Source organism: Amblyraja radiata, chromosome 7 (genome assembly GCF_010909765.2).
Source record: "Amblyraja radiata isolate CabotCenter1 chromosome 7, sAmbRad1.1.pri, whole genome shotgun sequence".
Classification (NCBI taxonomy): domain Eukaryota; kingdom Metazoa; phylum Chordata; class Chondrichthyes; order Rajiformes; family Rajidae; genus Amblyraja; species Amblyraja radiata.
This window is the reverse complement of record NC_045962.1, coordinates 17688758-17713229: the sequence shown is the minus strand read 5'-3', so window position 1 is coordinate 17713229 and position 24472 is coordinate 17688758. Positions and strand designations below refer to the sequence as shown.

Here is a 24472-nt window from a genome sequence, read left to right as displayed (position 1 = left end):
TATTATAAATATATTGTTAAGTTAAATTATGTTTGTTTTGACTGATATCTGTTAAATTATTTGTGTTATTACAGGGCCATTTTGGGAAAACGGGTCCAAAGGGTGCACAGGGATTACCAGGCTATCCTGTAAGTATTGCAATTAGTAATGGATGTTCAACTAACTTTGGCATTAGTCATGTTTACTATAATCCATTTTAGTTAAGTGCATGGAATGTTAGATTAATTGATAGCAATTAATGATTAGTTGCTTAAATGGTTCGTCAATCTGCAAGAGAAATGTTATAAATTCTCAAAATATTTGCCAAAATATTTCAATTAAAAATGTTTTTCAGTTTAGTTTGGAGTCCAATAATTTTTCTTAATACCCCAGACCAAATATTTGTCATCATTGGATTACATCTGGTTCAATTTAATATGTAAGAGATATGGGTTATTTCTTCAATTGCAGTATATGAAAGGAAAGTCAATAAATGGAGGTATGGAACAAATCAGTCACAAACGAATTGAATGATGAAACAGACCCCATAGCAGAAATGAATTACTTTTGATCATCCATTGTTATTCATACATTCATCTGCAATTATCTAAATAATAGACAATATCCGGGTCTTGGGTTTTGGCATTTATGAAACCTATTAAACGTAATCATGGTCAATGTTATTAAATGTATATGAGAAAATGCAATTTGATCATTGGACATGCACAAATTTCATTATGTTACTATGGAAGTTGGACCCTATTCATGACTTTATTAAATATTCTAAAGTAGTTACATTTTCCAGCTTAAAGTCAAAGCACATGAAACTGCAAAATTTAATGGAAGGACATTTGCAGCCAGACTCTGGTTTTTATACCTCAATAATGCCTCTGATGATCTTTCATCAAGAAAGAAAAACCTCACAACATTATGAGTTCTACCTGAGGTTCACATATAATCCTGTTGTACAAATCTCCGCCTTTACTTGGTCAGAATGCACCAGTTTCCATCTTATAGCCTTCTGTGAGCCACAGCATGACCAGTGCTTCAGAAATCATTGTTCAAGAACTATTGCATCAGATGCTTGGATTTGAATATTTGCATTAGAACGTTGTGGGGCAACAAATAGTCCAAATCAATGGTCTAATGTATGAATAAAAAAATAACGGCATACATTTTTATTGCCATTCTTTAATCTTTTTTAAATGATGACAGAATAATTTTTCAACTTTAGCAGAGTAAATGGAAACTAATATAAAAAGGAACCAATAAAAAAAGGTTTATTTGTTATGGTCAAGTAAAATGCTTTTTTTTCTTTACATGTTTACAATTGTTTTAAAGAGGTCTTTGGGAGGTCTTGTTGCAGTTGTATAAGACATTGGTGAGACCGCATTTAGAGTGTTGTGTTCAGTTCTGGGCACAATGTTATAGGAAAGATATTGTCAAGCTTGAAAGGGTTCAGAGAAGATTTACGAGGATGTTGCCAGGACTTAGAAGTCTGAGCTATAGGGAGAGGTTGAGTAGGCTGGTTCTCTATTCCTTGGAGCGCAGAAGGATGAGGGATGATCTTATAGAGATGTATAAGATCATGAGAGGAATAGATTGGGTAGATGCGCAGAGTGCCTTGCCCAGAGTAGGGGAATCGAGGACCAGAGGACGTAGATTCAAGGTGAAGGGGAAAAGATTTAATAGGAATCTGAGGGGTAACTTTGTCACACAAAGGATGGTGGGTGTATGGAACAAGCTGCCAGAGGAGGTAGTTGAGGCTGGGACTACCCCAACGTGTAAGAAACAGTTAGACAGGTACATGGATAGCACAGGTTTGGAGGGATATGGACCAAGGGTAGGCAGGTGGGACTAGTGTAGCTGAAACATGTTGGCCGGTGTGGGCAAGTCAGGCTGAAAGGCCCGTTTCCACACTGTATCACTCTATGACTCTGTCTATTAATTTGCTGAATGGTTTAATCTGTGTTTTTTTGTAGAAAAAAAGGTGCGAGTACGCATGTCAATTAAAAATTAAGTTGCATTTATCAACTTTTTTTCCATACATATATTCTCCTGTTTTAATCTTTTGACCAATTAACTAATTCAATAAACTAATAACTAAAAAGTATAAAATCAACACATTAAAAATTAGACATTATTAAAATGATATGCACCATTTTTTTTTTTACATTTCCACTGTACGGTCTTAAAAAAAAATACATTGGGTTTAATGATGCTCTGGCAGAGAAACCCAATAGGAAACCCAATTCCTCGTACTCTAATCTCAATTTCCAGATGAGTTAAAACAGGCATTGCATTGAAATATACAGTAACTGAATTTAAATGAAGATTTATCTCCTTCAAGTCTTTGGAAAGAATCAACAATTTGGGCTTTTTTCCCTGCTTGATTACTTTATGTAAAAGTATTGATATGGGTTTATTATCTCACCTGTACCGAGAAATAGCAAAAAATGATGTTTGCATGCCAACCAGTGAATCATAATGTACATTAATACAATCAAGTCATACAACAGGGAGGGCAAAGAGAGAAATACCGGGGTGCAGAATATAGTATTACACCATTACAGCTTTACAGTTACAGAAAAAGTGGTAGATTAAAAAAGTGCAAGGACCACAATGGGGTATGTTGGAAGATCAGTACTCCACCCTTCTCATGGATGGACTATCCAGTAATCGGATAACAGTGGGGAAGTAACAGCCTTTGAATCTGGACCAAATGGGTACTGTAGAATTATGCTGCAGCTATTGGATTTTGTATTTATCAGAATATCCTTCAAGAGAAAGACATACCATGTGAAGAATCTGTGAAAGTGTGCAAATTCAATGGTCTTAAAAGTAGCGATAATTTTATAAATTTGCCTCAGCCAAAATAACCACTTCAAAGCAACTTTGTCCCACAAAGCTTTTTAAATGTCGGTGTAAATATTGGTAATCTGGTAGATTTATCTATTTTCATAGGCCTCTGCTCCTTTTCAATTACTATAGCAGCCATTTCTGAATCCAAGAGCAGTGGAATTTGAACGTTTGGTTTACCAATTCTCCAATTAACTAGTTCATATTTCATAGAGAATTTCATCTCTTTATTACCATCCATAATGATATAGGCAATATTGTAGATGTAGAAAGCTAAATTTGAAGGGTCTTTTTTTAAGTATAACAAATACAATTCCATTTTCAATTTCCTGAAAGATAATTGAGATTGTATTTTTCTTTAGGGTGGTCCTGGTGGGCCTGGTATTCCTGGACCCAATGGTTCTCCTGGTATAGATGTAAGTAACTTTTATAGTCAATTCTCTTCTATTCCATAGACATTCTTTCATTGCACTGTTCTAATGTTATACTAATCTTTAAACTCTATCACCGTGTCATGTCTTTAATATTTTATTTTGAATTAGTTACTGCTGAATGTATTTCCCTTGACCTACGATACGATATGATACAACTGTATTTACCCCGAGGGAAATTGGTCTTCCACTAGTCAAAAGATACAGTTATAGGGCATTGAAAGCGTCATGTGCATTATAATAACAATTGAATTTAAGTGACCAGTTATTTCACAGCTCAAATATAGTATTGCAATAAAAAGGTTGAAATTATTGGTTACCCCTAACACAACATGGTGCGAAAACCAACTAACTAACCTAAAAATATACAAAATAGATAGGAATTACATGAATAAGGAAAAAGACGAGGAGAGACTGTTGGCTGGCTGCCGTATACACAGCGCTGGAACTGGAACCAATTCAAGATATCGGACGACAGATGGCGCAATCGGCTGGCAACCTGAAGGTCGCCGGTTCGAATCCTGCTTGGAGTGTGTACTGTCGTTGTGTCCTTGGGCAAGACACTTCACCTACCTTTGCCTGGGACTAGAGACGGAAATTAGCTACTGATTGGCTACAATCTCGCATATTTACATGCAAATGTTCATTAATATGCACTGTCCCTACAAACAAATTATTATTATTATTAAGAGTGAGGTTTAGATAAGAGAAAATGCATGAAATTCACCTTATTTACTTCTTCCAGATATTACAGGTGACATGGGTTCCAGAGGGCATAACGGCTTTCAAGCACCCTTCTCCGCCTCTAATGGGCCTGTCCCACTTAGGCGACTTTTTAGGCAACTGCAGGAGACTATGCAGTCGCCACATGTTTGCGGGTGGTTGCCGGGGAGTCGCCTTCATGGTCGTGAGGAGTTCCCGCATTCTGGGAACTAGTCGCAGCCTCATTATGGTCGCCATGAATTTTTCCACATGTTGAAAAATTAGCGCCGACTAGAATGAAGCCGCCATGGAGAGTAGCGAGAATTCTCGAGCCGTAGGTGAGTCGCCAGGAGGTCCTAATGTGTTGCCAGGATGTCGGAGGTTCTCGTAGGTTGTAGCCGGTGCTGGCCGGTGAATTTCATTGGGGAAAAAAGGTAAGCAATAGTTTTCAGAATCAAGGATAGCCGACCGGTAATGTTAAATGTCCGCCGAGCTTCACAGCCGAGTATCTTTGGCTTCTAAAAAGTTGTCTCCACTCCTTCTCCCCCCCTCTTTTAAAGGACATCGTTCACTGTGCTTTAGCCATCTTTTTACAGCGCCAACCTTCCTATTCATCGTGGTGTGTCTGTGTTTTACCTTGGCATTTCACTGTGTGAATTTTTTAGACAGCGCTCCACCCGCTTGCCCTGTCCCCCGCCTGCATAATGGACTGGTGAAGGAAGCTATGTGTTTGTGTGTGTGTGTTCCACTCTGACAGTCGCCATTCCAGTTGCCGTTTTTTTAGGCGACTGCCGGCAACTTGCCGGCAGTCGCTGGCAGTCCGCTGAAAAATCCCCTAAGTGGGACAGGCCCATAACTCTATAGGTAAAATTATTTATATTTATTAAAGAACTAAAATATATATTTTTTTTAATCTGTACAGCAAAAGAGAAATATTTTAGCTTCCTGTGGTCTTGCAATGCAATTTATGATAATTTATCAGGGCTATAGTTTATGACCAGACTGTGGAGAAATGCTGACGGTGCTATATTTACGTAACAATTGGCATTTCCCTGCATTAAGTGCCAGCAAGTTCAGGAAGAGCACATTCATGAATGCTGTCGGCCCCATCGTGTCAATTTTGTTGTTTGCTGGTGATGCCTCTCCATGACTCATACATAGCCAGTCATCCCAGAGAAACACACTGGAATTCCCTCAAAGACCTGCATCGTTGGATGTAGAAACATGTCATCTTTCATTTCAGTGAAAAAACTCGATGCTAGGGCAATTTGTACTTTGAATTGTTTTAATTTATTTAGGCTTCAGAGATAGACTTTAGTAAGAGAATGCAGAAATAGGTACTTCGGCCCATCGAGTCCACACCGACCATCAATCACCCCGTACACGAGCACCATCCGACGCACTAGGGACAATTTACAATTTTTACCAATGCTTATTAACCTACAAACCCGCACGTCTTTGGAGCATCCAGTGAAAAGCCATGTAGTCACTCGCAGAACCTACAAACTCCATGCAGACAGCACCCGTAGTCAGAATTGAACTCCGAAACCTCCCTACATCTTCCGCTGTAAGGTAGCAACTCTACCATTGCGTCGCTGCGCCCCTTTTAAACATCTTCAATTGTTTGATTTTTTCAATAATAGAATAGTTTTGTATATCTTTAGAATTGTTTAGGTAATTCTTAGAGAGTGATGCAAAGAGCTATAGATGCTGGAATCTTGAGCAAAAAAACACACAAAGTACTAGAGTAACCCAGTGGGTCAGGCAACGTCTCTGGAGAACGTGGGCAACCTGAAATGTCGCCTATCCGTGTTCTCCAGACATGTGGCTAAATGCAAATTGGAGGAACAGCATCTCATATTTTGCTTGGCCAGCTTACAACCTAGTGGTCTGAAATATAATTTCTCTAACTTTAAGTAACCCCTCCATTTCCTCTCTCCATCCCTCCCTCACATAGTCGCACCAGCTCATTTTCACCTTGACCACAGCTAACAATGGCCCTGATGATCTCTCTACACCATCCTCTCATTTCCCTTCCCCCTGAATCTAATCTGAAGAAGGGTCTCGACCCGAAACGTCACCCATTCCTTCTCTCCAGAGATGCTGCCTGTCCCGCTGAGTTACTGCAGCATTTTGTGTCTATGCTGTGTGACAAGCTGAATTACTCTGGCACTTTGTATTCTTTCTTCTTATTGTGTGAAGCAGAGCTGACATTTCTTCCCAAGGTCTTGTTGTAATCCCTGCTGCATGGCACCAGAAGTTACAGAGGCACCAGTGCGTAAAACTCTGATGGGTTGTCTACTGTCTCACTGGAGAATCGCCAAATAACTTCCAAGCAACTGGGAAACATGATATGTACCTTTCATGTTGTTATCAATAGCTTTTTTCTTTGTACAGGGGAAATTTGGTTCTACTGGCTTACGAGGCCCAGCAGGTAAAGATGGTTCACCTGGTTCAGCAGGTAAACCAGGCTCCGATGGTGCAACTGGACCAACTGGTTACAAAGGGGAACCTGGTTCCCCAGGTCTAGTAGGTCAGCCTAGCGAAAGTGGTCCTAAAGTAAGTAAAGCAATTCATGTCTCACATGCTAAACAAATTAATTCAATGACAATGCTCAGAAATTAAATGTACAGTATATACTAGAGATTCCACCTGTTAGCCACTGTTTTAGCAAATATATTATATTTACCAGGTTCTCAGCAGGCTAAAGGACATTATCGAGTATTAAGTAGTGACATGGTAAAAAAAATGCTGGGAAATGATTTAACCTTTAGTTTATACTCAGGATGCAACACGGAATCTGCGCCGACCTGCTATCCCACCACACTAACACTGTCCTACACACACTATGGACAATTTACAATTTTACCAAGTCAATTAGCTTTGGAGTGTGGGAGGAAACGGGAGCACCCAGAGAAAACCCACACAGGTCACGGGGAGAACGTACAAACACCATACAGACAGCACCCATAGTCGGGATCAAACCCAGGTCTCTGGCGCTGTAATGAAGCAACTCTACTGCTGCTCCAATGTGCTGCCCAACCTTGTTAATTGCAGGAATAGGAACATCAAGAATGGTAGTTTTAAGCTATAGCATCAAAGCCAGATGCAGCATCTAAATTATCTTCTCTGTTAATGTCATTTGTTAGATATTTTTTAATGTTTTGATTCATTGTACATAATGTGCTTAAGAAAATTTTGGGTATTTTATCTTGAATAGGGCGACATTGGAATGCCAGGCCCTTCAGGCTTGGTAGGAAAAGTAGGCCAAACAGGGTTTCCTGGTAGGTCAGGAAAAGATGGTCAAATGGGGAATAATGGTCCACCTGTAAGTATTAATCTAACACTTTCTACTCTATTTTCTGCATTTAGTCCACACCCGTGTGCACTTTTAGCCTCAGATGAAAGCAAGGTATTTCTTCTATGATCATGAATAAAGAAGTAATTAACAAAACTATGGATAGGATAGGTTTGCTGGGATATGGACCGCATGCGGGGGCAGGTGGGACTACTGTAGCTGTGACATGATGGCCGGTGTGGGTAAGTAGGGCTGAGGGGCCTGTTTCCACATTGTATCACTCTATGACTCTCTGTCTACTGGAAAAATAATCTTTGTGTTTTATCACATGAACTGAAAGAATCAGCAAATTCTATAGAGAAAGCAGAACATGTACTTGGATGTTAAAAAAAAAAGACAAAGGGCAGGAGTAACTCAGTTGATCAGACAGCATCCCTGGAGAACATGGATCTGTGACGTTTTGCGATGGGAACCTTCTTCAGACTGCTGGGGGGGGGGGGGGTGGGGGTGGAAAGTATGCTGGAAGAGGGGAGCGGCTGGACAAAGTACGGCAGGTAATACATGACCACGGGTGAGGGTTTTTTAAAAATAGGCTGGTGGTTGGACAACGGCCAGAGAAGAATTACAAGATGTGCGATAAAAGGATTGACGAGTTGTGAACCGTGAAGCCAGAGGAAGGAATTTAGGTTGAGGGGGAGGGGAGAAGTAGGTGCAAATCCAGGTGGGGCACAGGGAGCAGATTTAATCCAGGTGTGGATGAAACAAAGAGGGTAGATGGGGTGTTTCCAGACAGGGAATGGAGGGAGTTTTTTTAGTTTTTTAGTTTAGAGATACAGTGCTGAAACAGGATCTTTGGCCCACCGAGTCCACAACGACCCAGCGATCCCCGCACATTAACACTATCCTACACACACTAGGGACAATTTACATTTATACCAAGCCAATTAACCTACAAACCTGTACGCTTTTGGAGTGCGGGAGGAAACGGAAGGTCTCTGAGAAAACCCACGCAGGTCATGGAGAGACGTACAAACTCTGTTCAGACAGCACCCGTAGTTGGGATCAAACCCGGGTCTCCCGCGCTGCAAGCGCTGTAAGACAGCAACTCGACCGCTGCACCACTGTGTCACCCACATTATTAGAGTCATTAGAGGTTACCTACAATTGGAGATTTCAATGTTCATACTGTTGGGTTGTAAGCTCTCCAAGCAGAATATGCTTTGTCCTGCCCCTCCAGTTATACAGCTAATGGCAAGACCCTTAACAGCATTGATGTGCAGATGGATCTTGGATCCAAATTCACAGCTCACTAAAGGTGGCAGCACAGGTAGATAACGTGTATGGTATAATGAAGGTATATGGTAAAATTGCCTTAATTGCTCCGGGCATTGAATATAAGAGTCTAAAAGGCATGATTCAGCTCAGCAGGACCTTGATTAGGAACACATTTGGAATATTCTGTGCAGTTCTGGTCGCCCCATTACAGGAAAGATGTGGAGGCTTTGGAAAGGGTGCAGAGAAGGTTTATCAGAATGGGGTGGGGGTTCAGCTATTGGGAGAGGTTGGAGAGTCTTCGCGAGTTTTGTCTGGAATGTTGAAGGTTGAGGGGAGACTTGATTGAAGTAAATACAATTATGAAAGGGATAGATATGGTAGACAGCCAGACCTTTTTTCCCCAGGGTGGAAATGCCCAACAATACAGGGCATGATCAGGTTAGAGGGGGAATGTTTAAACGAGACGTGTGGGGCACAATGAGTGATAGAGGCCTGGAACGCATTGCCAGGGGTGGTGGTGGAAGTAGTTATGGTAGTGGCGTTTAAGAGGTTTTTTGACAGGCACATGGAAGATCAGGATATTGCGGGATATGGATAACTAGGCATCATGTTTGGCACATCTATTCTGGGCCCAAGGATCCGTTCCTGTGCTGTACTGTTCTATGTTCTAAGTACATCTCTATAGTTTTCTTCCCCCCCCCCCCCCCCCCCCCCCCCCCACCACCCTTACAGTCTGAAGATAGCTACTGACCTGAAACATCACCTATTCATGTTTCGGAAAGGATGCTGACTGATCTGCTGAGTTACTCCAAAATATTGGGTCTTTCCTTAGTCGAATGGTTGATTGATGGTCAGATTGGACTCGATGGGCCAAAGGGCTTGTTTTCATTCTGTACCTTTCTATCTCTACCTATGGGGAATCCACTTGAAAAATCAAAAAAATATTTAAACTTTGGGGAAAAGAAAAAGAAAGAAACTTATGAAACCATAGTGTGGTGATTGAGATCAAAGAGAAGATAGGAAATCTGAGCACCCGGAGAAAAGACTTGCAGGTCACAGGGAGAATGTACAAACTCCGTACTGACAGCACCTGTAGTCAGGATTGAACCCGGGTCTTTGGCGCTGCAAGGCAGCAAATCTACCGCTTTGCCACTCTGCTGCCCCTCTGTGCTGTAATATTTCCTATGCTTCCAAAGGATATAGATTTAAATAGTTGTCTATTCACCAGCCAATGGATTACCTGTAAGTAGATTTCTAACAGCCCAACTTTGGGGTTATCGCCAGGAGATTGTTTTAAAACAATCTGAATTATTTACTTTATTCACATCTGATCCTTGACCTTCATCTTTTCTTACAATGGTGGTCTTGGTTTCTCACAGTATTAGATAAGGTGATTAACATTCTTCGTTAGACTTTAGAGAGATTCAGCACAGAAACAGGTGCTGGGCCCACCGAGGTCGTGCCGACCAGTGATCACCCCTTACACTAGCACTATCCTGCACACGAGGAACAATCTACAATTTTTACCTAAGCCAATTAACCTACAAACCTACAAGTCTTTGGAATATGGGAGGAAACCGGAGCACCCGGAGAAAACCCACGTGGTCACAAGGAGAACATACAAAGTCCTTACAGATGGCACCCATAGTTAGGATCAAATCCGGTCTCTAACACTGTAAGGCAGCAACTCTACCGCTGCGCCACTGTGCCACCCTAGTCATTCTGATTCTGAAAAGTCAGTTTGAAATACTAGTACTTTTTGGCAAGTTCCCTTTTGAAATACCAGCTACTTTTGGAAAGTTTTTTGTTATTTGCAGAATTTCTCCACAGTTAATTTCTGTGTGTTTTTCCTACGTTCTAACTAATTGGTTCTATTTCGATCAATGCCATTCCAAAACGAGGGAGACTTTTGCCAAGTTTAGAGAAAGGTAATTTCCAGCAGCAGAAGCAGACATCAAAGATGTGCGACTAGTTTTTGAATTTTTCTGTAGGATAGTCGACACAAATACAAATTTAGCCCAAATATTGTATATTTAAGCCCAAATCCTCTGTGCTAAATATTGTGATGATTCTTGTATCAAAAATACTAAATTCTCATAAATGATAGGTAACTTGTATTACAGATTTCAAGCAGCATTGCTCTGTTTAAAAATATTATTACTTCACATTGACATTTACTGATGTTAATCTAACAATGTATTATTTAGGGTGAGGCTGGGACAGTTGGTAAGCCTGGTCCTAATGGTGAACGAGGTGCAGTAGGTCTAAGGGGACCAGCAGGCATGAATGGACACCCTGGTCAATCTGGCCATGATGTAAGTAGTTTGATTCTTGCCTAATTTTATACTTAAATGCAACAGCTGTATTATTTTATGATTCCAGCAGTACGGGGTTCAGGTCAGGGAATGATCATATTGAATGGCAAAGCTCACTCGTAGGGCTCTTCAGCTCATTCCTGCTCTGTTATTATAGAAACATAGAAAAATAGATGCAGGAGTAGGCCATTCGGCCCTTCGAGCCAGCACCGCCATTCAATATGATCATGGCTGATCATCTAAAATCAGTACCCCATTCCAGCTTTTTTTCCCTTTAGCCCTAAGAGCTAAATCTAACTTCCTCTTGAAAATATCCAGTGAATTGGCCTCCACTGCCTTATGTGGTTATGGTGGTTATTTTATTAACTGCAGATGATGATACTCTCCAATTTTGTAGAAATGAATCCATTTATATGAGCAACCATCCACTGAACATCTGCTGCTTGGGCCCATTACTCTCAAGTAACCATTATTCCCAGTTTTGATCCAGCATTGTTTGGTACTATATATTAAGAAGATATCCTCTTATGTTCCAGGGTGGTCCTGGTCCAAGTGGCTCTCCTGGCCAAGAAGGAAGCCCTGGTAATAAAGTAAGGAGCTTAAGGAACTGAATAATATTGTACACATTGCAGGTTTTTTTGTCTCTGTTCAGTGTTGACTGTCAACGTTAATGTTTTGAATGGTATAGGGTGAACGTGGTGAGCCTGGGTCAGCAGGGCACATTGGTCAACCGGGAAGTCCAGGAGGTCCTGGTCAATCTGGTGCACCTGGAAAACCTGGTGATAAAGGTTCATCGGTAAGGTTGGAAACTTACTCTGCACGATCCATTACAATCTACTAATGCATCATTTGAAAGATATTTGGGATATATTTATATGATTCTTAAATACTTGAAAATGTCAGCATCTAACAGCATTCTGGTCTATTTGAGCATTTGGTCAATATGTTTGAAAATTTAAAAGACAATTGAAGAAATAAAAATCTCCTTTTAAAAGAAAAAAGAAAAATCTCCTTTTAAAAAAAACATTTCAATAGCTGTGCAAAGCAAATGCTTGAACACCTATTGTGCAAGAAGAATTAATTCATTAACAGATCATGAATGTTGCTGAATGTAGCATTCTTCATTCCATATTGTCCCTAAACTGTGGTGAAAGTTTTTTTGATCTCATGGGATCCTTTTTTTGATCTCATTGTCAAATCTGGGGTTACATTAAGACTAGGTCGTAAGAATAGCAGATTTCTTCCATACCATATATTAATGAACCAAAGTATTTTTAGCACAATTAGGCAAGTATTTTAAAAAAAAATATTGAAATTCTGAATTTATTTAACTACTGGAGTTTGAATCTCACCATCTGGAGAATTTAATTTTGTGTCCCAGATCAATGATTCAATTCTTGCTGGTCGACTAACTTAATAGCATAGTAGTTAACTGCTTTCAGAGTTTTTTTTAGTTATGGAATGAATTAAGGCCAGATTGTTCTTAACTTCTTGTTTTTCCTTCCTTTGGTATCTTTCAGGGGACTCCAGGTACACATGGTCCTCAAGGTCCATCTGGGCCAGCTGGACATTTGGTAAATTAACCTTGCTCTCGTTTTCAAAATTGTCTTGAAGTAAACACAAAAACTTTCTATAATGTTTATTAAAGTCATTTCAGACCTTTTCTAAGCCCTGTAATTTAATAAATGTGTCGTTTTCTAGGGCCCACCTGGTTTACGTGGTGAAAAGGGTGAAACTGGACCATCTGGTATGAATGGCATCAAGGGTCACCAAGGCCACCCTGGGCCGGCAGGTATTCGAGGGCTTCCAGTAAGTATTTTATGCTTGGGCTGAACTTATAACAAAGCCATGCATCTCCAGAATTAATTTGCACCAAACTAATTTTCCCTTGATAGATATATTACTGTGCAAGTGTATGTTAAGCACAGATTAGATCTTCCAATTTCATTTCCTCTTGGGATAGTTTTCATGACCCAAAGGTTGTCATGACATAGTACAGCGGTTTCAAAAGAAAAGAGATATAGATGTTAGACACAAAATGCTGGAGTAACTCAGCGGATCAGGCACCATCTTTGGAGGAAAGGAATAGGTGATGTTTTGAGTCGAGACCCTTCTTCAGAAGAGTCAATTCCATATCCATATAGCTAACTCTCTCTGGATCTCACGCGATCCAATCTTCCTGAGTAGGTTAGCACACAGCACCTTATTCAAGACCTTGCTGAAATCCATATAGACAACATCTACAGTCTTTCCCTTGTCAATCTGTTTGGTAACATCATCAAAACACTTAAATTCACGAGACATGATCTCCCATGCACAAAGCCTTGCTGACAATCCCTAACTATTCCTCATCTTTTCAAATGAATGCATTGCATATCCCTTCAAATCCTCCCTATTAACTTTTCTGCCACAGACATTAAGTCTTGGTTTCACCTCCTTCAGACCTACCACGTGTAATTCATTAAATGACTTAGTTAGCATCCTGATCGACCCTTTTATTTAAATATCTGTATTCCACTCCATCTTTTCTATTGCTTCTTTTGTGTGACTGAGTGGGCGTCAGGTGTTATGGGGAGAAGGCAGGGGAATGGGGTTGAGCTGGAAAGCTAGATCAGATTGATTGGCAGACTTAATGGGCCAAATGGCCTAATTCTGCTCCTACAAGTTATGATCCTGTCTATGCCTGTGTTACTTAATTGAATTCTAAAGGCTAATTGGGGCTCTAAATACGTATTGTTTTCATGCATTTTCAAGTAAAAATTTAGCATGTTCTTTCTCAGCTGGTGACAAACACTGCCCAAAATGACAATTGCAAACAACAATTGCCGAACCAAAGTTTAAATAAAAAACTTTGGTTAGGCCATATTGTGCACAGTTCTGTTCACTGCATTGCAGGAAATACGTGGAAACTTTGGAGAGGTTGGCCTGGATAAGTGGGTAGTGGCTACAGGTTTGAACAAACTTAGATTGTTTCCTCTGGAGCATTGGGTATACTACAGACCCCCAATAAATCAATGGAAATTAGAAGAGCAGATAAGCTAGGATATTGCAGGCAGCTGCAGGACTGATAAGGGTGTCATAGTAAGGAATTTTTACTTTCCCATTATTGACTGGGACTGTCATAGTGCTAAAGGTTTAGATGGGGCAGAATTTGTCAAATGTGTTCAGGAAAGTTACCTCAGGCTATATGTAGAGGGCTCTATGGGCGAGAGGGTGACATTTGATCTAGTCTTGGGAAATTGGGAGGGGCAAGTAGATGAAGTGTTTGTGGAAGGGTCTTTTGGGACCAGCGACCACTGTTCTATTAGCTTTAAGATAAAGGATAAAGATAGGGTGGGCTGCGAGTCAATATGTCCGGAAAGTAGGACATGGGAAAGCTAAGCTAACAGGCCTGTTTCCGTGCTGTATAACTCCATGAGTGGATAGGGTAAGGTGGCACAGCAGTGAGTAGATAGGATAGAAAGTCGAGAGTGATAGGTGCCTGGAATACCCTGCCAGGGGGGACGGTGGAAGCAGATAGGATAGTGTCGTTTAAGAGGATTTAAGATTGATACACAGATATGCAGAAATGGTGAGATACGCAGCAAAAAAGATTTTAATTTGGCACAGGCATTGTACAACAAAAGACCTGTTCCTGTGCTGTACTGTTCCTCGAGGGATAGCCATGACGACTGTTCCACGCTCTAATTCTGTAAAAGGCAACCTAATTTCCTCCACACTAGGTGTGCCTATCCACCAAATGCAAATCATAGTTCATCTTAACCCCGGAATGGAGCAGTGGGCAGAAAATACTAGTACCAATGCAAATATATTAAAAATGGTAAAACAATTATTTATTTTGGATAGACACAAAAAGCTGGAGTAACTCAGTGGGTCAGACCGCATCTCTGGAGAAAAGGAATTGGTGATATTTCGGGTTGAGGCCCTTCTTCAGGCAATTAGTTTTCTCCAAATATTTTGTTTATAATTTCTCACTACCCTTTTGTTGGGAACAAAAACTATTTTCTTTCTTTCTAGGGTTCAGCTGGGGAATCAGGTTTGCCTGGAAACCCTGGAGGTCAAGGTCCAAGAGTGAGTAAAGTGAACAAGTTTACAGAAGTCATTACTATTAATTGATAATTGAATCTTGATGATTTTACACATGTGCCATGGAAATCGGTTTGGATTTGTAATTTCACTATTACGAAGATTCTTTTCTCAACATTTCTGAAGCTTGACAAATTATGAAATGTGATTAAACAGCAGAATCATTATAAATAGACAATAGTTGAAAGGCAGAGGGTTGGTATAAAAAGGTGAGGGTAATTAAGCAGCCATTCACAGGTGAGCCTGCTTCATTATTCAATCTGATCATCGCTGTTCCAGAATTCATAAAAATGTGTCAGGAACAACATTTCTAATGGCTCAATAATCCTATTGAATAATTCTATTGAACCAATTGCTTGTTAATTATTCCCAAGCCCCCTGCTTTAATGACTGCTACTGCTGATACGTTTGGAAACTTTCATTTTCATGCAAAACAAAGAGAAAGGACAGACTGCAGTTCATCACCTAAATGATTCTCTGGACAGAGTTCCACGTTGGTGTCCTGTATGCAGTCATTATACTTGCAGTCATTATACTTGCACTGCCAGGCTTCGTTCCATTCGCTTCCACCTTTAGGCCTCAATCACCACCATTTTTATATCAAAGAATATTTGCACTGTTTCAGTTTAACATTAGACTTTTAGAGTAGCTCCAAAAACAACAAAACATTCTCAAGCAATATTCATCAATACTATAAATGAAGCGCTACTTTTTCCCCAACAGGGATGGTGGGCATATGGAACAAGCTGCCAGAGGAAGAGGTAGAGCAGGTGTAGTTGCAATATATTAAAGACATTTCGACAGGTACGGGGATATGAAAGATGTAGAGGGACATGGCAAAAACGCAGGCAAATAGGCCTAATCAATATTCAATTTGGTTGGGATGGAGTTAGATTATTGGTACCGAGCTCCCTGACAAAGATAAACTACCAGCTACATGTTCTCCATTAAAACATACACAATTACTTCAACCAGGGAGCCAAGAGAGTGCTGCCATTTAGAACACATCTATTGAATAGAACGGTTGGTGCTGATAGCTGCACTTTAATGACAATGATTGTAGCGTTTATGAAGTTGGCATGTTCTCTCTGTATTGTTCTAACCACACATTATCATGTTTGCATACTCGTTCTCCGATTGTATTTTAAAATGTTTCAAGGGTCCTCCGGGTTCAAATGGCTCTCCTGGCAAGGAGGGGACCAATGGCTATCGTGGCATGATGGGTCCTCCTGGTTCACGTGGAACAAAAGGAGAAGCTGGTCCCACTGTAAGTACACACAAAATCGTGGTGTAAAGCTGGATTAGGAACGTCTATTCCTGGCTGCAGATATGTGAGGAAAACAGGTACTAAATACGGGGATGGTCGTATCGATCAAAGAATACTTGGCATCATGTTTGGAACAAACATTGTGGGCTGCCTAGGTACCAGCTGAAATGATATTAAGTGCGGGTACCATATATTAGAAGGAAGGTCAAGACTTTGAAGAGGGCACAGGGGATGAAAAGGTTCAATGATGTGAAGAAGCTGGTCAGTCTAAAGCAGAATAAAGTGGTCACTACTATCAGAGCTTTTGCAAAAGTGATTGAGAGCATAAATCCTTCTTATAGCACTATTGCGATTGTACCAAAGTATCTCACATGCAAATAAGAACTTAAGAATTATGGCCACATATAATATGTTCTGCAATGTTTTAAGAAACTTGGTAACCAATTTGCACACAATTAATTCTGGCAAACTGACATGTACAATGGCAGATAATTTGCTGACGCAAGGATAAATATTACGCGGTCCATTTTTATTGTTGTTACTAAAATACTACAAAAAATAGGGATGATCCAGTTTAGCGTTATTCAAAAGGCAGTGTGTCAAAGCGTCTCAAATTCAACGTGTCTCAAGTTGTACAACACAATCAGTACCACGTTAATTGTTGTGTTCAAGTCTCTGGTGTACAACAAACAACAGTCAGATTCACAGAAGAGAATGAAAGCACAATTGACAGTTTTTGGTGGTAAATGGGTGAATAAATCAATAAATCAAGGGTCCTCCAAGTTCAATTGGCTCTCCTGGCAAAGTCGGGAACAATGGCTATCCTGACACGATAGGTCACAGATCAATTGGCAAATACTAGGTGATGAAGTGAGAAAACAATAAATTATACAGCAAGTAATGATTGGATATAATGGATTCATAGCAACATTGAAAAGAGAGCCATGCAAATAATTAAAGGGGAAAGAAGCATAAAGTAAGGGAAAGAGTAGGGTTGTGCGATTGTCCACATGGACCGAATGATTCCTTCAGCACAATTTCATTTTCTGATATATTTACATAATTCTGTATCTGTTACACATTGTGTCCATTGACTGTTCCCTTACAAATGAGTTTTTCCTCCACAGGGTCCTCCTGGTAATCATGGTCCAGCAGGCCATCCTGGCCCACAGGGTCCTCCTGGGCCCTGTTGTACAGGACTAGGAATCGAACAACAGAAGGGTGGTGGGTATGACTATGGAGGCTATTTTAGCGATCAGCCTGGTAAACCTGCCACGATGAAGGTTGAAGACATAATTGCTGCTCTGAAATCTCTAAACAGCCAAATGGAAACTCTGCTGAGTCCGGACGGATCACAAAAAAGCCCAGCGCCCAGTTGCAGAGATTTAAAGAATTGTCATCCAGAATTCAAGAGTGGTAAGTATGCCATTCCGCAAAATAGTCACGTTATAATGAATTTCATCCGGTATGCAATAGAAATACATGATTATGGGCAATTGCCAATATTCCACTAACAATTCATACAAACATAGGAAGCTCTTGCCCAGAGTAGGTGAATCGAGGACCAGAGGACATAGGTTTAAAGGTGAAGGGGAAAAGGAATAGGAATCTGAGGGATACCTTTTTCACACAAAGGGTGGTGGGTGTATGGGACGAGCTGCCAGAGGACATAGTTGAGGCAGGGGCTATTCCAACATTTAAGAACATTTGGACATGTACATGGATACGAAAGGTATGGAGGGATATGGGCCAAATGTGGGCAGGTGGGACTAGTGCAGATGGGACAAGTTGGCTAGTGTGGGAAAGTTGGGCTGAAGGGCCTGTTTCCACACTGTATCACTCTCTGACTCTAAAATGACTTGCAGGTTCTTCGAGGCCAGCGCATATTGATGTGTGTCAAACACATTGCTTCAGAGTTTCTTACTTCCTTCTAACTACTCTGACCCTTGCAGCCATCTGTGCCTGTAAACTCTGCATTAGTTAGAAGCGTCAGCACATTGTACTGCTGTTCCACAATTTATTTTCAGTTACTCTGAATACACCTAGTTTTCAAAAACTCTAACAGGGTATGAAAATGTGAGGCATAAATCTTCTCGGAGATGGTTAAAAAGAAAATTAATGAAAAAATAGGATCACTAAAGAGAGAAAACCCCATGGCAAATCTATTGATCAAAGCAATGCACACCTAGATTATTCATTATCCATTTGAGACTTCTTTAATTATTGTTTTGACAGAGCTATTTGGATTCTCACAGGCATTATAAAGACCTGTCAAGCCTCTTAAAGGTTAATGTAGATGTTTGATTTGTCTAAACAACATTGCATTTGAGGCAAGGCATTAAAATTTTATGGACATAAAGTGTAGGATTAGGATTTACAGCTCTTCAAATCTTTCAACAAGGTGATCAGTAATGGTCTATCTTTTCTTGCCCAATCCCATTTTTCTTTTCAGTGATTAGGCTTCAAAATCCTATGATACCCTATGAAGTTGGGTTATTATTGTCACGTGCACTAAGATACACTGAACAACTTTGTGCGCCATCCACCAAAATCAGTCAATACAATCAAACCATACACAAGTAAAACAGATAGTGCAAAGAGAAAAATAGCATATTGTGAAATAGCGTTAGAGTTACAGGGAAATGTTAGTATAGAAACATAGAAAACATAGAAATTAGGTGCAGGAGTAGGCCATTCGGCCCTTCGAGCCTGCACCGCCATTCAATATGATCATGGCTGATCATCCAACTCAGTATCCCGTACCTGCCTTCTCTCCATACCCTCTGATCCCCTTAGCCACAAGGGCCACATCTAACTCCCTCTTAAATATAGCCAATGAACTGGCCTCAACTACCCTCTGTGGCAGGGAGTTCCAGAGATTCACCACTCTCTGTGTGAAAAAAGTTCTTCTCATCTCGGTTTTAAAGGATTTCCCTCTTATCCTTAAGCTGTGACCCCTTGTCCTGGACTTCCCCAACATCGGGAGCAATCTTCCTGCACCCTTCTAGCCTGTCCAACCACCTTAAGAATTTTGTAAGTTTCTATAAGATCCCCTCTCAATCTCCTAAATTCTAGAGAGTATAAACCAAGTCTATCCAGTCTTTCTTCATAAGACAGTCCTAACATCCCAGGAATCAGTCTGGTGAACCTTCTCTGCACTCCCTCTATGGCAATAATGTCCTTCCTCAGATTTGGAGACCATATTACAGAGAAAATACAGATTAAAAAATGCAAGGTCCACAATGAGATGGGTTGGGAGATCGGAATAAGGTTCTAGCTGATGAGAGGACCATGTCATCGGCAAACTTGTAAATTTATAGTCAGAGCAGAATATGGAGGCAGTCACGAGTGTATTTGGAGTACAGTAGGGGATTGAGAATACATTGTTGTGGGGCGCCAGTGTTCGGAATTATCGCGGGAGATGTTTTATCACCTGACTTTGTTTGTGGACTTTGGGTCAGGAAGTCAAGGATCCAGTTGCAGAAGGGTTGCAGAATCTTAGGTACAGCAGTTTGGAAATTAATTTGATTGGGATTATGGTGTTGATGGTGGAGCTATAGTCAACAAATAGTTCTGGTGTAGGCTTCTTTTTATATAGTTATTCCAGGGATGAATGTGTAGTGTACAGACACCTTTCTTTCTCACGCTTTTCTTCAATAACAGATCAGCCATCCCAAGAACCAACATGGTTAACATCTGCTGTACTTTCTCTGTTTACCCAAACCATCAATGCATGCTGGTTTATGTAAATGTATCTCTAAAATGTTTTTGCTCACTCATTTAGTTCATCTGTATCCCCCATTGTATCATCATTACTCATTCTTCCATAGTATGGATTTTCTTTAAATGCAACCATATGGAAAGAAAGAGTCATTATATTTTAAGCCTTTGAAATTGCTTTAAATCCAGTTTGAGAGCACAGTAATAGTTATGGTTTCATATCCACAATATAGGGGAGTACTGGATTGATCCTAATCAAGGCTGCAAGACAGATGCCATCAAGGTGCACTGCGACATGGATACCGGTGTGACCTGTGTGTCTTCCAACCCCAGCAATGTCCCTCGTAAGAACTGGTGGGCAAACCATAATAGTCACAGCAAGAAGCACGTGTGGTTTGGCGACTCCATTGATGGTGGTTTCCATGTACGTTAAGTTGAATTATGAGACAATGTAGCATGTTAAAGAGAACTGGTCAAAGCAAATATATTGGAGTTTGTCTGAATGACATTCATGACCATTTGAAATTAATGGTAAAGTTTGAAAACTTAAACTACAATTCATAATTTAGAAATCTCAAATTAATTCCAGTCAGGAACAAATGGGCATTGGTCTAACATAAAAGGAAACCAGCTGGTTGCTTTTACTTTATAAATGTGAATGTATTTTAGGATCAGAATATATTCATGATCCTCTTTGGAAAGCTCATTTTGGAAAATGAGGAACAAGGGTTGATATGTTTTGCCCTATGGACAAAAATTGTCATAATGATTCTACAGCCTGTGTTTCATAATAAAAATAAAAATCACACTTAATACACGAGTGGGTTGTTGGTTAACAGCTGTTTGTGAGAAAGTTCAATTCTATCTTTGGGTTTAGGACTCAGGCCTTTTGTACTTCTATAAACAGGATTATGACTTTGTTCCAAAATCTTTATTGTTCTAAGACATAGCGATCCACCATCACTGTTTCAATGCTAATGGTGATACCCACAGCCTGAGAATGACAAATTAAAAATGGGATCGGAATTGAAAAAACTCATTGTAAAATGTTCTTTTTCCACAGTTTAGCTATGGTGACCCCTCTGTGTCAGAAGATATTGTTGAAATCCAAATCGCATTCCTTCGAATTCGATCTTCCCGAGCTTCCCAGAATATCACCTACCACTGTAGAAACAGTATTGCTTACTTGGACTACAAGAATGGAAATGTAAAACAAGCTATAAAACTGATGAGCTCGGCTGATGTTGAACTCAAAGCTGAAGGAAACAATAAGCTCACTTATAATGTCCTGGAAGATGGATGTGCTGTAAGTAACACAAAAGATAATATACTACATATATCTTGCATTGTACCACCATAGCTTTCAAATTTGTACGAAATCAAAATCCTCTATTCATAGTTCACATTTATTCAATGTTATTACTTCAACACTTGTCGGTTAGAACGAAAAGTAAAAGTTGAACTTTTCTGTTTGCCTACAGAACCACACAGGAGAATGGGGCAAGACAATCTTCGAGTATCGAACACGGAAAACTGTTCATCTGCCAATTGTTGACATTGCACCTTTCGATATTGGTGGAGAGGATCAGGAATTTGGTGTTGAGATTGGGCCTGTCTGCTTCTTGTAACACTGAAGACAGTTTGAACAATTGATTTCCAGCACGCAACCAAAAAAGGGCTGATTCCTAACGACCCTGCACTTACTTGCTTATGTTTGAAGCTACCAGGACGACGTTCTAAATCACTTTATTAATTTGATAAAAATTATAGAATATATCAGACAATGGAATAAAAACAAATGTCACATGTGTACAAATAACTACTGCTGTCTGCTGTTGACACTGGGGTGAAATCAGGTTCAATAATTCAGTGCACCAAACATTCCCAGTAGCAGATTTGATCTGGCCCTTCTTTCTTATTAAGAAAGTAGCCGCATTTAAAACTTACCCAGCTTCAACTACCTCGGCATGGACAGAAACTGGGATAAGTTTGATGCTCCCAAGAAAACATTGCACTAAAAATCTAAAGCCTCAATCTCTGGATACAGAGCTAATTGTTTCCAGTAGCAATAAATCTGAGGATGATTCAAGGTGAAATGCAACAAGTGAAAATGTGCTCCTTCATTGTTGTTGCTGGCAGCAGACTAAATGCAAGAGTAATTGTTTGAAGTACCTGTAATTAACTCTGTGCTCAGCCTTTTGTCCACTGGTGCTTGCATTCTAGAGGCAATATTGCCTTAAAAACTGGTGCTATTTTAAGTATGACCCACTAAAATGTTGATATCGGACTTATCATTTCCAGCGTCTGTGGTAATAATTTTTCATTGGTCTCAAAATGATGAATCATTTTCATTTATTCGCTGGTCTTTGCAAGGTCAGTGGGTTTGCAAGCCTTTACCAAGTTAAAAGGGTTCATCCTTTTTTGATTCAAATATGTAACATGGAATCAGGTATTTTCTATTATAGTGTTTTGAATACTTGTGCCATAAAATAAATAAAGTGTATTTAAAAAAAATATTGTTTTGGTTACTTATACTAGGAATCGTGCAACAAAACGTTTCATGATCATTGTGATTAAACTTTTGTATAGTCATAGAATCATAGTCATAATGTCATACAGCATGGAAACAGGCCCTTCAGACCAACTTGCCCATGGCAACTAAGATGTCCCATCTACACTACATAAACCTTTCAAAATAAAGTACATAAACCTCACTAAACCTTTCCTCTCCACGTATCTGGCCAAATGTATTTTCAAAGTCATTATGGCACTGCTTCAACGACAGCTCATCCCACATATTCACCACTCTATGTGAAAAAGTTGTCCCTCGGGTTCCTATTAAATCTTTCCACTTTCACCTTAAACTTTTGCCCTCTTGTTCTTGATTTCCCTACTCTGGGTAAAAATCTCTGTGCATCTACCCTATCTGGTCCCTTCATGATCATATACACCTTTGTAAGATCACCCTTCAGCATCCTGCACTCCGAGGAGTAATGTCCTAACCTGCCAAACCTATCCCTATAACTCAGGCCTGACAACATTCTCATAAATCTTCTTTGCTCCACATCCTGCTTAACGCCATCTTTCCGATTGAATAGCGACCAAAAATGAAACAGTACTGCAAATGTGGCTTCACCAACATCCAGCACAACTGTAATGTAACATCCCAAGTTCTATATTCAATATCGTAAAGAGCCTGTCCCACTTGGCGAATATTTTTGGCGATTGCCGGCGTCATATATGTGTCGCCAAAAGATTTTGAACATTTCAAAATCCAGCAGCGACACAAAAAATGTTGCGACACGTGAAAAAAACACCGCGCTTCAATACGTCATCCCGCCCCAAATTTTTCGGTGACCTGATAGGTCAGTCATTGATGCCAGCAGTCGCCGAAAAAAATCACCAAGTGGGACAGACCTTTAACAGATGAAGGCCAATGTGCAGAAAGCCTTCTTGACCATCCTATCTACTTGTGATGCCACTTTTAATGAACTATGTACCTGCACACCTAAATCCCTCTGCTCTCTGACACTCACAGAGCCCAGCCATTTACCCTCTTGTTTAATGTACTTATAAAATCTCTTTAGATTCCCTTTATATTATCTGCCAGTGCAATCTGCCTGCTTTTGCCCTTCAGCTTTTTTTCCTCAGAAGTCTGCTCCTCGGTTCCTGAAAATCCTCAGGAGATCAAGAGATACACTTGATCCCCGCTGCCTATACATTTTCACCCAGTCTCCTTTTTCCACACCAGCACCTCAATTTTTCTCGTCATCCACACCTCCTTATGCCCACCTGCTTTGCCCTTCACTCTAACAGAAATATGCATGTCCTGAAGTCTTTTCATCACTTTTAAAGCATTCCACTTTCCCGATGTTCCTTTGCCCGCAACCGACCTACTCCAATCAACATGAGCAAATTCCTGTCTAATATCATCAACCTTGGCATTGCCCTAATTCAGAATTTTAACTCGTGAGCCCGTCCTGTCATTATCCATGACTATCTTAAAGCTAATAGAATACTGATTGCTGGTCCCCAAATGGTTCATTCAGGAGCACATCAGTCACTTGCCTTTCCCAAGTCACTAAGAGTAGATCAGGCTTTGCCCTCTCCCATGTAAGGCCCTCTACATATTGTTTGAGGACATTTTTCTGAACACATTTAATAAATTCCACCTCTTTTCAGCCTTTTGCACTATGACAGTCCCAGTCTATATTGTGAAAGTTAAATCCAATACTATGACAATCTTATTAGTTTAGCAGCTACCTGCAATCTCCTGGCACATTAACACTTCTAATTCCTGGTGACTGTGGAAGTCTGTAATATACTCCAAAAAAAGGTAATTAACTCCTTTTTATTCCTTAGCTCCACCCACTCACTGGACAAACTATCAGTAATGTCATTTCAAACAACTGTTGTGGCATTCTCCTTAATCAAAATAGCAACACCCCCTCCTCTTCCATCCTCAACTGTATCGCTCCTGTAGCATGTGTACCCTGGAACATTAAGCTGCCAGTCCTGTCCCTCTCCATACAGCCTACAA

At 40.2% G+C, this 24472-nt stretch overlaps 1 protein-coding gene across 2 annotated transcripts in view; it reads left to right on the top strand.

Annotated features, from left to right (window-relative positions):
• The window catches only part of LOC116975081 (collagen alpha-1(III) chain-like), a 126761-nt gene extending 104351 nt beyond the window's left edge, over nt 1-22410 (top strand). For both annotated transcript variants that reach the window (XM_033023787.1, XM_033023786.1), the window contains 15 exons: nt 75-128; nt 3201-3254; nt 6369-6530; nt 7192-7299; nt 10752-10859; nt 11396-11449; nt 11548-11655; nt 12380-12433; nt 12561-12668; nt 14877-14930; nt 16105-16212; nt 17340-17628; nt 20166-20356; nt 20996-21238; nt 21414-22410. In XM_033023787.1, coding sequence (XP_032879678.1) covers nt 75-128; nt 3201-3254; nt 6369-6530; nt 7192-7299; nt 10752-10859; nt 11396-11449; nt 11548-11655; nt 12380-12433; nt 12561-12668; nt 14877-14930; nt 16105-16212; nt 17340-17628; nt 20166-20356; nt 20996-21238; nt 21414-21560 — 1842 coding nt within the window. In that variant the 3' untranslated portion in view covers nt 21561-22410. The remainder of the gene's footprint in view (nt 1-74; nt 129-3200; nt 3255-6368; nt 6531-7191; nt 7300-10751; nt 10860-11395; nt 11450-11547; nt 11656-12379; nt 12434-12560; nt 12669-14876; nt 14931-16104; nt 16213-17339; nt 17629-20165; nt 20357-20995; nt 21239-21413) is intronic.
• Nucleotides 22411-24472: the final 2062 nt, after the last annotated feature.